Source organism: Oncorhynchus kisutch, linkage group LG9 (genome assembly GCF_002021735.2).
Source record: "Oncorhynchus kisutch isolate 150728-3 linkage group LG9, Okis_V2, whole genome shotgun sequence".
Classification (NCBI taxonomy): domain Eukaryota; kingdom Metazoa; phylum Chordata; class Actinopteri; order Salmoniformes; family Salmonidae; genus Oncorhynchus; species Oncorhynchus kisutch.
In genome coordinates, this window is record NC_034182.2 from 43,773,247 (window position 1) to 43,789,841 (window position 16,595).

At 44.1% G+C, this 16,595-nt stretch overlaps 1 protein-coding gene across 3 annotated transcripts in view; it reads left to right on the forward strand.

Annotated features, from left to right (window-relative positions):
* tlr2 (toll-like receptor 2) overlaps window positions 1–16,595 on the forward strand; it is a 30,687-nt gene that overhangs the window by 1,300 nt on the left and 12,792 nt on the right. The window contains exons 2-8 of one of the 3 annotated variants that reach the window (XM_031832651.1): window positions 2,203–2,433; window positions 4,392–4,752; window positions 10,549–10,694; window positions 11,724–11,846; window positions 13,021–13,285; window positions 15,501–15,561; window positions 15,779–15,846. In XM_031832651.1, the coding sequence (XP_031688511.1) occupies window positions 2,411–2,433; window positions 4,392–4,752; window positions 10,549–10,694; window positions 11,724–11,846; window positions 13,021–13,285; window positions 15,501–15,561; window positions 15,779–15,846 (1,047 nt within the window). In that variant the 5' untranslated portion in view covers window positions 2,203–2,410. The remainder of the gene's footprint in view (window positions 1–2,202; window positions 2,434–4,391; window positions 4,753–10,548; window positions 10,695–11,723; window positions 11,847–13,020; window positions 13,286–15,500; window positions 15,562–15,778; window positions 15,847–16,595) is intronic. The other 2 variants (XM_031832652.1, XM_031832653.1) reach the window with 2 other exon arrangements.

Genomic DNA, 16,595 nt, shown 5'->3' on the forward strand with positions numbered 1-16,595 from the left:
ATGAATCTGCAGGAAGCTAAAGCTAACTATGTTCAATGTTAGCTAGCTAACATATAGGCTAATAACTAGCAATGTAAATGTCTGTCTGAGATACAAATAATATTACTACACAGATCATACATGTAGCGTTAGCTAGCGAGCCAGCCAGTTAACGTTAGCTAGCGAGCCAGCCAGTTAACGTTAGCTAGCTAGCTAACATATAGGCTAATAACTAGCAATGTAAATGTCTGTCTAATAATATTACTACACAGATCATACATGTAGCGTTAGCTAGCGAGCCAGCCAGTTAACGTTAGCTAGCTAGCCAGCCAGTTAACGTTAGCTAGCTAGCCAGCCAGTTAACGTTAGCTAGCTAGCCAGCCAGTTAACGTTAGCTAGCTAGCCAGCCAGTTAACGTTAGCTAGCTAGCCAGCCAGTTAACGTTAGCTAGCTAGCCAGCCAGTTAACGTTAGCTAGCGAGCCAGCCAGTTAGCGTTAGCTAGCGAGCCAGCCAGTTAACGTTAGCTAGCTAGCTAACAGTACGCTTTAACTTGCAATGAAAAATGTGAAACTTATAATGTTCTGAATATGTAGCTAAACTTTTTAATCCGTTTACTTGGATGAACACTTCACGACAGACTGTGCTGTTTCTGATTTGTGTTCGTAGCTACAGCTTGTTTGCCCCGTTGTGTGTCACTCCGGAAAGTGGGTCCGTCACAACTTCTTCCAAACCGATTTTTTTTGGTCGATTGAAACTGTTATAAATGATTGGGCATCAATGTTAGTTAAGAACAATTGCAACGCTTTTTTTTGCAGTTTTCCCATGGATATAACGTGATATCTTTCCAAAAGAAAGCTGCGTCAGCAAAGATAATCTACACATACTGAGCAGCTCATGTTATAGATAGAAACCAGCTACGTGTCAGACCAATCCCAACTCATCTCTCGGCATGTCCAGCCCATCCATTATCTCAGCCAATCATGGCTAGCGGGAAGGTCCCTGTCTTTTTCCGTGGCTAAACCAACTAGGCTCGTAATTTAAACACTTGTAGAAGTATGTACAGATGGAATACAAGTTTATTATTAAGGCACATGAACATGTTCCAGAACGCATTTAAGCCCAAAAAACACATTTTGATACAAATGTTTAATTTGTGAAGTAGTGAAGTAGTTACGTGCGACATCCACCTAGCTTCCTGAAAACAGGTCACACTTTATTTGGTTAGTCCATCTATGATCTACAGATGGTCTTACTATCAACAAACTCTGTTTATAAGTAACTGCTTCCTAAGGTTAAGGGTTAAGGGTTAAGGGTTAAGGGTTAAGTTAAGGGTTAGGATAAAGGTTAAGGTTAAGGTTAGGGTTAAGGTTAAGGGTTAAGGGTTAGGATAAAGATTAAGGTTAGGGTTAAGGTTAAGGGTTAAGTTAAGGTTAGGATAAGGGTTAAGGTTAAGGTTAGGGTTAAGGTTAAGGATAAAGGTTAAGGTTAAGGTTAGGGTTAAGGTTAAGGGTTAAGGGTTAAGTTAAGGGTAAGGATAAAGGTTAAGGTTAAGGTTAGGGTTAAGGTTAAGGGTTAAGTTAAGGGTTAGGATAAGGGTTAAGGTTAAGGCTAGAGTTAGGGGTAGTAGATAGTTGAAATGTCACTGATAGAGAGAATCTACAGATGGACTATCCAAATAAAGTGTTAGTGAACAAATGTTTTCTGTTGAAAAGCTGTTAACACATCTAAACCACATTGCTTCCTTAGATATACACATATTAGTTTCTGTTCAAAACTATACAATCTGTTTTAACTATGTGTGTCGTTACGTAACCAACCAACCAACGATCGTCGCTCAACAGAAAAGGGAACTAACAAATGAGCCACTGACAACCAGAACGAAACAGGTGGAGTTTTTAATATGGGTTCAGAAAGTGGGTGCCAACTGACTGGGTACTGGCTGGGTACCCTCGATTAGGGTCTTCAACACCCCCCCCATGAACAGCCACTAAATTAGCCTGAAAACAAACTAAAAGAAAACCCAAGATTAGGAAGTGAAAATAAATGTTGAGCAACTCAAACAAGGAGACACAAAATAAAAGGCTTTGTACGGACAACCTTAAAGAGGGACGGCAAACCAGCTCTTTCAACATCTATCATTCAAACTGGAGCATCGGCTATGCTGCTCTTAAAGGGGAACCGCACTGCTGATTTTGCCTCATTTGTTTGTCTTGCTCCTCAAGAAATTCTGGCGGCCATGACAGAAGCCAAACGGGAGTTGGCTTGGGGGTGTGGTTTTTTTGGGAGGTGTTTTCTTGGGTGTGTCCTTGCCACCACCGAGACACACCCATCTGTCAGAACCTTGCCCGCAGCTGTTTCCTCCCCACTCAATCACAACAAACAAACCTCCTGCAGGTTGAGTTCAATAACTACAGACAGAGGAAGGATGAGATGCCAGAGGAAGTGTTTAACAGGTCAGTAGCCTACAGTCATATGAGAAGAATGCAATTGCTGGATTTATGTAGATATTTTAAACTGTTTTGATAACTTTCACATGTATTAACAGGTCAGAATGGTTACCTTCAGTTACCTGGTTGGAACTGGCATTTCCCCATGTTTCAGTTACCTGGTTGGAACTGGCATTTCCCCATGTTTCAGTTACCTGGTTGGAACTGGCATTTCCCCATGTTTCAGTTACCTGGTTGGAACTGGCATTTCCCCATGTTTCAGTTACCTGGTTGGAACTGGCATTTCCCCATGTTTCAGTTACCTGGTTGGAACTGGCATTTCCCCATGTTTCAGTTACCTGGTTGGAACTGGCATTTCCCCATGTTTCAGTTACCTGGTTGGAACTGGCATTTCCCCGTGTTTCAGTTACCTGGTTGGAACTGGCATTTCCCCATGTTTCAGTTACCTGGTTGGAACTGGCATTTCCCCGTGTTTCAGTTACCTGGTTGGAACTGGCATTTCCCCATGTTTCAGTTACCTGGTTGGAACTGTCATTTCCCCGTGTTTCAGTTACCTGGTTGGAACTGGCATTTCCCCATGTTTCAGTTACCTGGTTGGAACTGGCATTTCCCCATGTTTCAGTTACCTGGTTGGAACTGGCATCTCCCCATGTTTCAGTTACCTGGTTGGAACTGGCATTTCCCCATGTTTCAGTTACCTGGTTGGAACTGGCATTTCCCCATGTTTCAGTTACCTGGTTGGAACTGGCATTTCCCCATGTTTCAGTTACCTGGTTGGAACTGGCATTTCCCCGTGTTTCAGTTACCTGGTTGGAACTGGCATTTCCCCATGTTTCAGTTACCTGGTTGGAACTGGCATTTCCCCGTGTTTCAGTTACCTGGTTGGAACTGGCATTTCCCCATGTTTCAGTTACCTGGTTGGAACTGGCATTTCCCCGTGTTTCAGTTACCTGGTTGGAACTGGCATTTCCCCATGTTTCAGTTACCTGGTTGGAACTGGCATTTCCCCGTGTTTCACTTACCTGGTTGGAACTGGCATTTCCCCATGTTTCAGTTACCTGGTTGGAACTGGCATTTCCCCATGTTTCAGTTACCTGGTTGGAACTGGCATTTCCCCGTGTTTCAGTTACCTGGTTGGAACTGGCATTTCCCCATGTTTCAGTTACCTGGTTGGAACTGGCATTTCCCCATGTTTCAGTTACCTGGTTGGACTGTCACTCAGTCCTCCAGAAAGCAACCCTTATGCAGTTCTATTACGTGATATATTCTACTACGTGATATCTTTAAAAAGATGTGTTCGACAGGATTACCTACACATACTGTCCAGCTCAAATAGACAGAAGCGTGCTATATGGCAGACCAATCCGAACTCATTTCTTGGCATGTCCAGCCCACTCATTATCTCAGCCAATCATGGCTAGCGGGTAGGTTGCTTCCCTTTTTCTGTGGCTAAACCAACCAGGCTCGTAATTTAACAATTGTATTCGTATTTACAGATGGCATACACGTTCGTTATCAAGGCACATGAAAGCTCACATGTTCCAGAAGGCATTTCCGCCCCCCAAAAACACATTTTGATTTAAAAAAAATATTTATGTTGAAATGTCTCTCCTGCGAAGACGTGACACGCGACATACGCCTAGTTTCCTGAAACAAGTCACATATACGCACACGGAACTCAGGTCTGAATTTTCCTACGGTCCCTGGTCAAAAGTAGTGCACTACGCCTGTCTATGGAATATGGTGTCATTTGGAACGCACTCTGAATGACTTCAGCTGTTAATTTTACACTTTAAAATGTCTGAAACGATCAGGTTTAAGATGGTTTGATTTCATTTGATTGAGGTCACTAACAGCTATGAGTATAGATCCTCATCCACATAGTTGGTTATGTCAGAGGGAAAGTACAGACACCTTCTTACACAATCTCTCTATATCTTTCTCTTTCTCACTCTCTCCTTCAGTCTCTCTCTTTTTGTCTCTCTCTTCCTGTCTTTTTCTCTCTTTCCTTTCTTTTTCAGAATGGGATCTCTGGCCATGCTGGTCCTCCTCTTCTTCTCTCAGGGTCAAAGTTCAACCCCAGAGGTCGAGAAGAGGTCAACGTGTGATCAATGTGACGAGCGTCTCTTCTGCAACTGCTCCTCCCGGAACTACCGACACGTTCCCACGGTAACCGTCACCGAGGTCGTAACCCTCGACCTCTCCTTCAACGACATCACCTCGGTTGCTGAGGACGATCTGAGAGAGTACACGTGGTTACGAACCCTTGATCTCCATAGCAACAGGATCCAGAGTATCCACGAATGGGCCTTCCACCTTCTGCAGGTAACCCATAGAGTTATATAAACGGCACATTTCCTGCATATGGGGCGGCAGGGTAGCCTAGTGGTTAGAGCGTTGGAGTAATAACCGGAAGGTTGCAAGTTCAAACCCCCGAGCTGACAAGGTACAAATCTGTCGTTCTGCCCCTGAACAAGGCAGTTAACCCACTGTTCCTAGGCCGTCATTGAAAATAAGAATTTGTTCTTAACTGACTTGCCTGGTTAAATAAAGGTAAAATAAATCAAATTTCCTGCATGTAACACATAGAGTTATATAGAGGGCACTCCTACTGCAGGTAACACATAGAGTTATATAGAGGGCACTCCTACTGCAGGTAACACATAGAGTTATATAGAGGGCACTCCTACTGCAGGTAACACATAGAGTTATATAGAGGGCACTCCTACTGCAGGTAACACATAGAGTTATATAGAGGGCACTCCTACTGCAGGTAACACATAGAGTTATATAGAGGGCACTCCTACTGCAGGTAACACATAGAGTTATATAGAGGGCACTCCTACTGCAGGTAACACATAGAGTTATATAGAGGGAACATCGAGCTCTTTGTTTATTTGGATCGACCTTAGCTTTTGCAGAAGTGGCAGCTACTTTTCCTGGGGTCCACAAAGAATACAAAACATGACAATTAACAAAACACCGGTACATTAATATACAAGGAAGGTAATGTGTGTGTCTGTGTGGTGTGCTTGTGTGTGTCACAATCCCTGCTGTTCCATGAGTTGTTTTTTTATCTGTTTTTTTAAGGTTATTTTGCTGTTTGCTTGAATAACTTGAGATGGAAGGGAGTTCCATGCGATCATGGCTCTGTATAAAACTGTGCATTGCCATGAATTTGTTTGGGACTGTGAAGAGACCCCTGGTGACATGTCTTGTAGGGTATGTATGGGTGTCTGAAGAGACCCCTGGTGACATGTCTTGTGGGGTATGTATGGGTGTCTGAAGAGACCCCTGGTGACATGTCTTGTGGGGTATGTATGGGTGTCTGAAGAGACCCCTGGTGACATGTCTTGTGGGGTGTGTATGGGTGTCTGAAGAGACCCCTGGTGACATGTCTTGTGGGGTATGTATGGGTGTCTGAAGAGACCCCTGGTGACATGTCTTGTGGGGTGTGTATGGGTGTCTGAAGAGACCCCTGGTGACATGTCTTGTGGGGTGTGTATGGGTGTCTGAAGAGACCCCTGGTGACATGTCTTGTGGGGTGTGTATGGGTGTCTGAAGAGACCCCTGGTGACATGTCTTGTGGGGTGTGTATGGGTGTCTGAAGAGACCCCTGGTGACATGTCTTGTGGGGTGTGTATGGGTGTCTGAAGAGACCCCTGGTGACATGTCTTGTGGGGTATGTATGGGTGTCTGAAGAGACCCCTGGTGACATGTCTTGTGGGGTATGTATGGGTGTCTGAAGAGACCCCTGGTGACATGTCTTGTGGGGTGTGTATGGGTGTCTGAAGAGACCCCTGGTGGCATGTCTTGTGGGGTGTGTATGGGTGTCTGAAGAGACCCCTGGTGACATGTCTTGTGGGGTGTGTATGGGTGTCTGAAGAGACCCCTGGTGACATGTCTTGTGGGGTGTGTATGGGTGTCTGAAGAGACCCCTGGTGACATGTCTTGTGGGGTGTGTATGGGTGTCTGAAGAGACCCCTGGTGACATGTCTTGTGGGGTATGTATGGGTGTCTGAAGAGACCCCTGGTGACATGTCTTGTGGGGTGTGTATGGGTGTCTGAAGAGACCCCTGGTGACATGTCTTGTGGGGTGTGTATGGGTGTCTGAAGAGACCCCTGGTGACATGTCTTGTGGGGTGTGTATGGGTGTCTGAAGAGACCCCTGGTGACATGTCTTGTGGGGTATGTATGGGTGTCTGAAGAGACCCCTGGTGACATGTCTTGTGGGGTGTGTATGGGTGTCTGAAGAGACCCCTGGTGACATGTCTTGTGGGGTGTGTATGGGTGTCTGAAGAGACCCCTGGTGACATGTCTTGTGGGGTGTGTCTGGGTGTCTGAAGAGACCCCTGGTGACATGTCTTGTGGGGTGTGTATGGGTGTCTGAAGAGACCCCTGGTGACATGTCTTGTGGGGTGTGTATGGGTGTCTGAAGAGACCCCTGGTGACATGTCTTGTGGGGTGTGTATGGGTGTCTGAAGAGACCCCTGGTGACATGTCTTGTGGGGTGTGTATGGGTGTCTGAAGAGACCCCTGGTGACATGTCTTGTGGGGTATGTATTGGTGTCTGAAGAGACCCCTGGTGACATGTCTTGTGGGGTGTGTATGGGTGTCTGAAGAGACCCCTGGTGACATGTCTTGTGGGGTATGTATGGGTGTCTGAAGAGACCCCTGGTGACATGTCTTGTGGGGTGTGTATGGGTGTCTGAAGAGACCCCTGGTGACATGTCTTGTGGGGTATGTATGGGTGTCTGAAGAGACCCCTGGTGGCATGTCTTGTGGGGTGTGTATGGGTGTCTGAAGAGACCCCTGGTGACATGTCTTGTGGGGTATGTATGGGTGTCTGAAGAGACCCCTGGTGACATGTCTTGTGGGGTGTGTCTGGGTGTCTGAAGAGACCCCTGGTGACATGTCTTGTGGGGTGTGTATGGGTGTCTGAAGAGACCCCTGGTGGCATGTCTTGTGGGGTATGTATTGGTGTCTGAAGAGACCCCTGGTGACATGTCTTGTGGGGTGTGTATGGGTGTCTGAAGAGACCCCTGGTGGCATGTCTTGTGGGGTATGTATGGGTGTCTGAAGAGACCCCTGGTGACATGTCTTGTGGGGTGTGTATGGGTGTCTGAAGAGACCCCTGGTGACATGTCTTGTGGGGTGTGTATGGGTGTCTGAAGAGACCCCTGGTGACATGTCTTGTGGGGTGTGTATGGGTGTCTGAAGAGACCCCTGGTGACATGTCTTGTGGGGTGTGTATGGGTGTCTGAAGAGACCCCTGGTGACATGTCTTGTGGGGTGTGTATGGGTGTCTGAAGAGACCTCTGGTGACATGTCTTGTGGGGTGTGTATGGGTGTCTGAAGAGACCCCTGGTGTCTTGTGGGGTGTGTATGGGTGTCTGAGCTTAATGTTATTTGATTATACAGACAATATGGAATTTTTTTCACAGTAATATTTATCATAAAAACAAGAAGAGAAGTAGTTAATCTGTTGTCAACCCTTAACCAGGAAAGACTGGCATCCATGTTGTTGATGTTAGTTCTTTATGTGCCATTAAGGGTGAGGCGTGCTGCTCTGTTTGGAACCAGATGCAGTTTTGCTAGATCTTTCTTTGCTGCACCTGACCATATTACTGGACAGTTATCAAGATGAGACGAGATCAGACGAGATGAGATGAGATGAGACGAGATGAGAAGAGATGAGACAAGATGAGATGAGACGAGATGAGAAGAGATGAGACGAGATGAGAAGAGATGAGACGAGAAGAGATGAGAAGAGATGAGACGAGATGAGACGAGAAGAGACGAGATCAGAGCCTGAACCACTAGTACAGCTGATTTTTATTTTTATGTTTAAAAACATGCAGAATGTCTTTTTGATAACAGAAATACCTCTCCCTAATCTTCACAACAACTTTGTCAATATGACTTAACCATGATAATAGACCATTCAAAGTTACTCCTAGGAGTTTAGCTTTCTCAACTTGCTCAATGGTCACAACCTTTATGGACAACTCCATTGGAGGTTTAGGTGTTAAATAATGTTTTTAACCAAATACCATACTTTTAGTTTTAGCTGTATTCAAGACCAGTTTATTATCGATCACCTATTCTGAAACTGACTGTAACTCCTTTTGAATTTCCGTGAGCTCACTGGCATTGGGAGCTGACATGTAAAAGTGGAGAATCATCCACATACATAGTCATTTTAGCTTTGTGTAATACCAGTGGGACATCATCTGTAAATATAGAGAAGAGTAACTGCCTAAGACAATTGCCCTGAGGAACACCGGATGGTACATATCTGATGTTAGAGAAGCTTCCAATTGAAGAACACTCTCTGGGTTATTTTGGATGGATAACTCTCCAATCATGTGATGGCAGGTGATGTGAAGCCATAGCAAATGAATGTTTTCAATAAGAATGTATGATCAATAACATGACACTACAACATTCTATAACAGCCATGTTAGAACCCCATTAACATGACACTACAACATTCTATAACAGCCATGTTAGAACCTCATTAACATGACACTGCAACATTCTATAACAGCCATGTTAGAACTCCATTAACATGACACTACAACATTCTATAGCAGCCATGTTAGAACCCCATTAACATGACACTACAACATTCTATAACAGCCATGTTAGAACCCCATTAACATGACACTGCAACATTCTATAACAGCCATGTTAGAACTCCATTAACATGACACTACAACATTCTATAGCAGCCATGTTAGAACCCCATTAACATGACACTACAACATTCTATAACAGCCATGTTAGAACCCCATTAACATGACACTACAACATTCTATAGCAGCCATGTTAGAACCCCATTAACATGACACTACAACATTCTATAGCAGCCATGTTAGAACCCCATTAACATGACACTACAACATTCTATAACAGCCATGTTAGAACCCCATTAACATGACACTACAACATTCTATAACAGCCATGTTAGAACCCCAATAACATGACACTACAACATTCTATAACAGCCATGTTAGAACACCATTAACATGACACTACAACATTCTATAGCAGCCATGTTAGAACCTCATTAACATGACACGACAACATTCTAAAACAGCCATGTTAACTCTTCATTAACATAACATGGGGAATATTTAAATAATACTATGTAACTTTCTAGAATTAGAACCATATTCAACATTCTAAAAGGTGTCCGAACTCTCTAAATACTTGGCTCTGATCCACTGGAGCTCTCTAGCCCATCTCCATGAGGTGACCTCTGATCCATTGTGAGGAGAGAAGAAGAGCTCTCTAGCCCATCTCCATGAGGTGACCTCTGATCCATTGTGAGGAGAGAAGAAGAGCTCTCTAGCCCATCTCCATGAGGTGACCTCTGATCCATTGTGAGGAGAGAAGAAGAGCTCTCTAGCCCATCTCCATGAGGTGACCTCTGATCCATTGTGAGGAGAGAAGAAGAGCTCTCTAGCCCATCTCCATGAGGTGACCTCTGATCCATTGTGAGGAGAGAAGAAGAGCTCTCTAGCCCATCTCCATGAGGTGACCTCTGATCCATTGTAAAGAGAGGAGAGGAGCTCTCTAGCCCATCTCCATGAGGTGACCTCTGACCCATTGTAAAGAGAGGAGAGGAGCTCTCTAGCCCATCTCCATGAGGTGACCTCTGACCCATTGTAAAGAGAGGAGAGGAGCTCTCTAGCCCATCTCTACATACTGTATCTAGCCACAAACAGGCCTGCCCTCATAAAAGCCTTGTTTCTGCTCTCATAACAGCCTTGTTTCTATCTACTGCTATAGGGCCTGGAGTCTCTGCTCTCATAACAGCCTTGTTTCTGCCCTCATAACAGCCTTGTTTCTGCCTACTGCTACAGGGCCTGGAGTCTCTGCACTCGTAACAGCCTTGTTTCTACCTACTGCTATAGGGCCTGGAGTCTCTGCTCTCATAACAGCCTTGTTTCTGCCCTCATAACAGCCTTGTTTCTGCCTACTGCTACAGGGCCTGGAGTCTCCGCCCTCATAACAGCCTTGTATTTGCCTACTGCTACAGGGCCTGGAGTCTCTGCCCTCATAACAGCCTTGTTTCTGCCCTCATAACAGCCTTGTTTCTGCCTACTGCTACAGGGCCTGGAGTCTCTGGACATGTCTTATAACCAGCTGGCTGCTCTGAATCCGGCCTGGTTCTCCAAGCTCCTCTCCCTACAACACCTCAACCTGCTGGGCAGCTGTTACAGGACCCTCGGCCCTGGAGGGACGCTGTCTCTCTTCAGGTATGTGAACTGTAAGGCTGGTTCCCAAAAGGCACAACTAGTGCACAACTTTTGACCAGGGTCCATAGCGAATAGGCTGTATCCAAAGTGACATATAAGTGGACTACTTTTTTATGAATAGAATGAATGATGATAATATTACTGATGATGACGGTGGTGGTGGTGGTGATGGTGGTGGTGATGATGATGGTGGTGGTGATGATGGTGGTGATGGTGGTGGTGATGATGATGGTGGTGGTGATGATGGTGGTGGTGATGATGGTGATGATGGTGGGGATGATGGTGTTGATGATGATGGTGATGATGGTGGTGATGATGGTGGTGATGATGATGGTGATGGTGATGATGGTGGTGATGGTGATGATGGTGATGATGGTGGTGATGATGATGATGGTGGTGATGATGGTGGTGATGGTGATGATGGTGATGATGGTGGTGATGATGATGATGGTGGTGATGATGGTGGTGATGATGATGGTGGTGGTGGTGGTGATGATGATGGTGAAGGTGATGATGGTGATGATGGTGGTGATGGTGATGATGATGGTGGTGGTGATGATGATGGTGGTGGTGGTGGTGGTGGTGGTGATGATGGAGGTGGTGATGATGATGGTGGTGGTGGTGGTGGTGGTGATGATGGTGGTGGTGATGGTGGTGGTGATGATGGTGATGGTGGTGGTGGTGATGATGGTGGTGATGGTGGTGGTGATTATGGTGATTGTGGTGATGTGGTGATTATGGTGGTGATGATGATGGTGATAATGGTGGTGGTGATGGCGATGTGGTGATGATGGTGATGGTGATGGTGGTGATTATGGTGATGGTGATGGTGTTGGTGATGATTATGGTGGTGATGATGGTGGTGATGATGATGGTGGTGGTGATGATGATGATGGTGGTGATGATGGTGATGATGGTGGTGGTGATGATGTTGGTGATGATAATAGTGATGATGATGGTGATGGCGATGATGATACTACTGATGAGTCTACTGATGATGATGACGATGGTGATGGTTATTATCATCAGGTCTCTGACCAGGCTGAGGTTTCTGAGGTTTGGGAACCCTGCTCTGGAGGAGGTGAGGAGAGGAGACCTGGCTGGAGTCAGACAGTTGGACCAGCTGGAGGTCTACGGGAATAACCTGAAGAGGTGAAGGAATGAAGGAAGGAAGGAATGAAGGAATGAATGGGGAAGAAGGAAGGAATGGGAAAGGAAGGGAGGAATGGGGAATGAAGGAATGAAGGAATGAAGGAATGAATGAAGGAATGGGGGAAGGAATGAAGGAAGGAATGGGGAAGGAAGGAATGAAGGAAGGAATGGGGAAGGAAGGAATGGGGAAGGAATGAAGGAATGAAGGAAGGAATGGGGAAGGAATTAAGGAATTGGGGGGATGGAATGAAGGAAGGAATGAAGGAATGGGGAAGGAAGGAATGAAGGAAGGAATGAAGGAATGAAGGAAGGAATGGGGAAGGAAGGAAGGAATGGGGAAGGATTGGAATGAAGGAAGGAATGGGGAAGGAAGGAAGAAATGGGGAAGGAATGAAGAAATTGGGAAGGAAAGAAGGAATGGCAAAGGAAGGAAGGAATGGGGAAGGAAGGAAGGAATGGGAAAGGAAAGAAGGAATGGGGAAGGAAAGAAGGAATGGCAAAGGAAGGAAGGAATGGGGAAGGAAGGAAAGAATTGGGAAGGAAAGAAGGAATGGGGAAGGAAGGAATGGGGAAGGAAGGAAGGAATGGGGAAGGAAAGAAGGAAGGAAGGAATTGGGAAGGAAAGAAGGAATGGCAAAGGAAGGAAAGAAGGAATGGCAAGGGAAGGAAGGAATGGCAAAGGAAGGAAGGAATGGGGAAGGAAGGAAGGAATGGGGAAGGAAAGAAGGAATTGGGAAGGAAAGAAGGAATGGCAAAGGAAGGGAGGAATGGGGAAGGAAGGAATGGGGAAGGAAGGAAGGAATGAATGGGGAAGGAAGGAATGAGGAAGGAAGGAAGGAATGGGGAAGGAATGAAGGAAGGAAGGAATTGGGAAGGAAAGAAGGAATGGCAAAGGAAGGAAGGAATGGGGAAGGAAGGGAATGGGGAAGGAATGAAGGAATGGATGGATGGACAAATGAACAAACAAACAAATAATGAAATGAACTAAGGAAGGAAGAAAGAACGACGAACCGAAGGAAAGAAATAATGGATGAATTAATAAATTAAAGAAGGAAGGAAAGAGAGAAGGAAGGAAAGAAGGAAAGAAAGAAGGAAGGGAGGATGAGTGAATGAATGGATTAAAACAACACAACAAAGTCAGGTAACTTACTTCCATTGTGGTCCTCATTGTTAGGTATGACCCTGGAAGCCTGGGTGATCTTTGGCCTCTAGGGGTCGTGACACTGCGTCTCCGAGGACCATTCCAGGACAACACGACACTCGTCTCCTCTATCCTCCGTGACGTCTCCTACTCAGAAACCTTTCTGGTAGTCGCTGACGTCCTGCTGTCCGAGAAGACCTCCGTCGCACCGTTCAGAGAGACCAACCGGAGACGGGTGCGGTCCATAATGTTCCAGAACGCAACCTTGACGGACGAGGCCATAGTTCACTTCATGGAGGTTTGCCATGTACACTGACCTGCTGTACAGATGCAGGATCTTAATTTGACTAGCTTCTCACAGCAGGAAAATAATCACGTAGCAACAAGAAATGTGAATTAATTATTGTGTGGATTAAAATTTATGGACATTTAGAAGCCCTCTTTAAACCTCAAATACACTACAGGTTTGCATTTCCTACTGTGCAGGACAATTCCTGCAACAAAAGGGTGATCAAATTAGGATCCTGTAGACTGCCACTTGCTTTGGTGTGTTTATACTGTAGTGTTATCCTTTCAAATTGTCATCTCCACTGTTGATTGATTTCTTCTTAAAGTCACTATTGTTATGTAGATATTATTATTATTTTCCTACACAGCAAATCAACACACTGCTTAGTGTGAAGTCGTATTTGCATATTTCCCAGAGTGACTTGCATTTCGAATTGGAGATTTACTACCCATGACTGTATTTGTTAGTGACAGAAACATGTTTGTTGCATTCAACCATTTCCAATCTGGTGTCCTTCACCATGTCAGATCCTAAGCAAATGTGTTATTATATAATGATTTCACACAATAGAACACATCGTTCATAAGGCCTTATTTTGAGTGTCTGGTGTTACCCTAATACAATGGCCTGAAATTCCAGGTTTACAGGCCACATCAGGCCTGCAAGTCACATTACGCTGGCTTGCAAAGTCATGTGTAATTCCTATTGGAATCCAGGCAGAGTGGTGATATCCAACAATTTGAATTTTTATTCACCTGCATTCAGAATGACTGCTGGGTTGGAAAGTCTAAGATATGAGACTACCTAAAACATCTAACCTGGAAAAACCCTTTCAGAAATGGGTGCAATAAGTAACAGATTGGATTAGTTTAGAAAAATGTATATTGTTTATATTTGATTAAGATTAATTAATCAATCAATGTTCATGCAAAAACATAGATATTGAAACAAACAACCTGCAATAGAGCATGCTGGGAAATCTTATAAGGATGGGAATCGTTTTGGTTTAACACTGGTTATCAAATCTGGGGTTCTTTTACACCAATGAGTGTTATTTTAATATATATATATTTTATTATATTTTTTAAAATATATTTTTCACTCACCATCAGAATGACTGCTATGGCAAAGGACTAGGCAAACAAGACTAAGTAAACCATCTAAACTGGAACAACTATCTCAGTGCAATAAGTCCAACACCTTACAGATTGGATTAGTTTAGAAAATGTAAGTTATTTATCTTTGTATAGTAAAAAATGTATGAATGAAACAATGTGCATGCAGAAACATAGATATTAAAACGAACTATTATAAAAAGCTACCTAAAACAAAGCATTCTGGGAAGAATGATAATGAGGCCCCGCCCACGTGAATCAACACTCAGATATACCACTGGTGTTAACCCACGTGAATCAACACTCAGATATACCACTGGTGTTAACCCCACTAGAATCAACACTCAGATATACCACTGGTGTTAACCCCACTAGAATCAACACTCAGATATACCACTGGTGTTAAACCCACTTGAATCAACACTCAGATATAACACTGGTGTTAACTCCACTAGAATCAACACTCAGATATACCACTGGTGTTAACCCCACTAGAATCAACACTCAGATATACCACTGGTGTTAAACCCACTTGAATCAACACTCAGATATAACACTGGTGTTAACCCCACTAGAATCAACACTCAGATATACCGCTGGTGTTAACCCCACTAGAATCAACATTCAGATATACCACTGGTGTTAACCCCACTAGAATCAACACTCAGATATACCACTGGTGTTAACCCCACTAGAATCAACACTCAGATATACCACTGGTGTTAAACCCACTTGAATCAACACTCAGATATACCACTGGTGTTAACCCCACTAGAATCAACACTCAGATATACCACTGGTGTTAACCCCACTAGAATCAACACTCAGATATAACACCAGTGTTAACCCCACTAGAATCCACACTCAGATATACCACTGGTGTTAACACCACTAGAATAAACATTCAGATATACCACTGGTGTTAACCCCACTACAATCAACACTCAGATATACCACTGGTGTTAACTCCACTAGAATCAACACTCAGATATAACACTCACAACACTTTTTTTTTTTTACCTGAACAGGGTTTAACAATTACAAATTTGATGTGAGCTGTTGTGTGTGTGTATGTGTGTGCACGTGCGTGTGTGTGTGCATGTGGATAGGTTATGGACGGGGCTTCTCTAGAGTTCTTGGGAGTAGAGGACGCAACGTTCCATGGTACAGGTATGGGAATAATTATATTACATATTTATGTGTTCAAATCCCCCCAAATACATTCTACATATTGAATATGAACATTATTATTATTATTATTATTTACAGACTGTGATTTATATTTGAAATTTGCATTCAGTATTGTCACAACACATCATTTATAATATTTTGATAGAAATCTATTTCCATATTCAGAATCCTGATAGAAATCTATTTCCATATGCAGGCTCCTGGACGCCGGCTAGACGGACTCACCTTGACAACCTGGGCACAGTCTACTTCAGAAACATAGAGGTGAGGTAGTAGAGACCTTAACACAACACTCGCCAAGAGGTTTGCGATCTCTTGTCATAACGGCTAAGGTGATTGGTTGGTCAGGTGTCAGATGTACAAAAGCATTTGATAGTGTGCTATATAAATAAAATTAATTATTATTACACTGAACAAAAATATATAAACACAACATACAACAATTTACAATATTTACAATTCATATAAGGAAATCAGTTAATTGAAATAAATTAATTAAAATCTATGGATTTCACATGACTGGGAATACAAATATGCATCTGTGGGTCACAGATAATAATAATTAAAAAAGGTAGGGGCGTGGTTCAGAAAACCAGTCAGTATCTGCTGTGACCACCATTAGCCTCATGCAGCACGACACATCTCCTTTGCATAGAGTTGATCAGGCTGTTGATTGGAGTTGATCATGCTGTTGATTGGAGTTGATCAGGCTGTTGATTGGAGTTGATCAGGCTGTTGATTGGAGTTGATCAGGCTGTTGATTGGAGTTGATCAGGCTGTTGATTGGAGTTGATCAGGCTGTTGATTGTGGAATGTTGTCCCACTGCTCTTCAATGGCTGTGCGAATGTTGCTGGATATTGGACGAAATTGGAACAAGCTGTCGTACACCTCGATCCAGAGCATCCCAAACATGCTCAATAGGTGACATGGCTGGTGAGTATGCAGGCCATGGAAGAACTGGGAGATTTTCACCTTCCAGGAATTGTGTACAGATCCTTGCGACATGGGACTG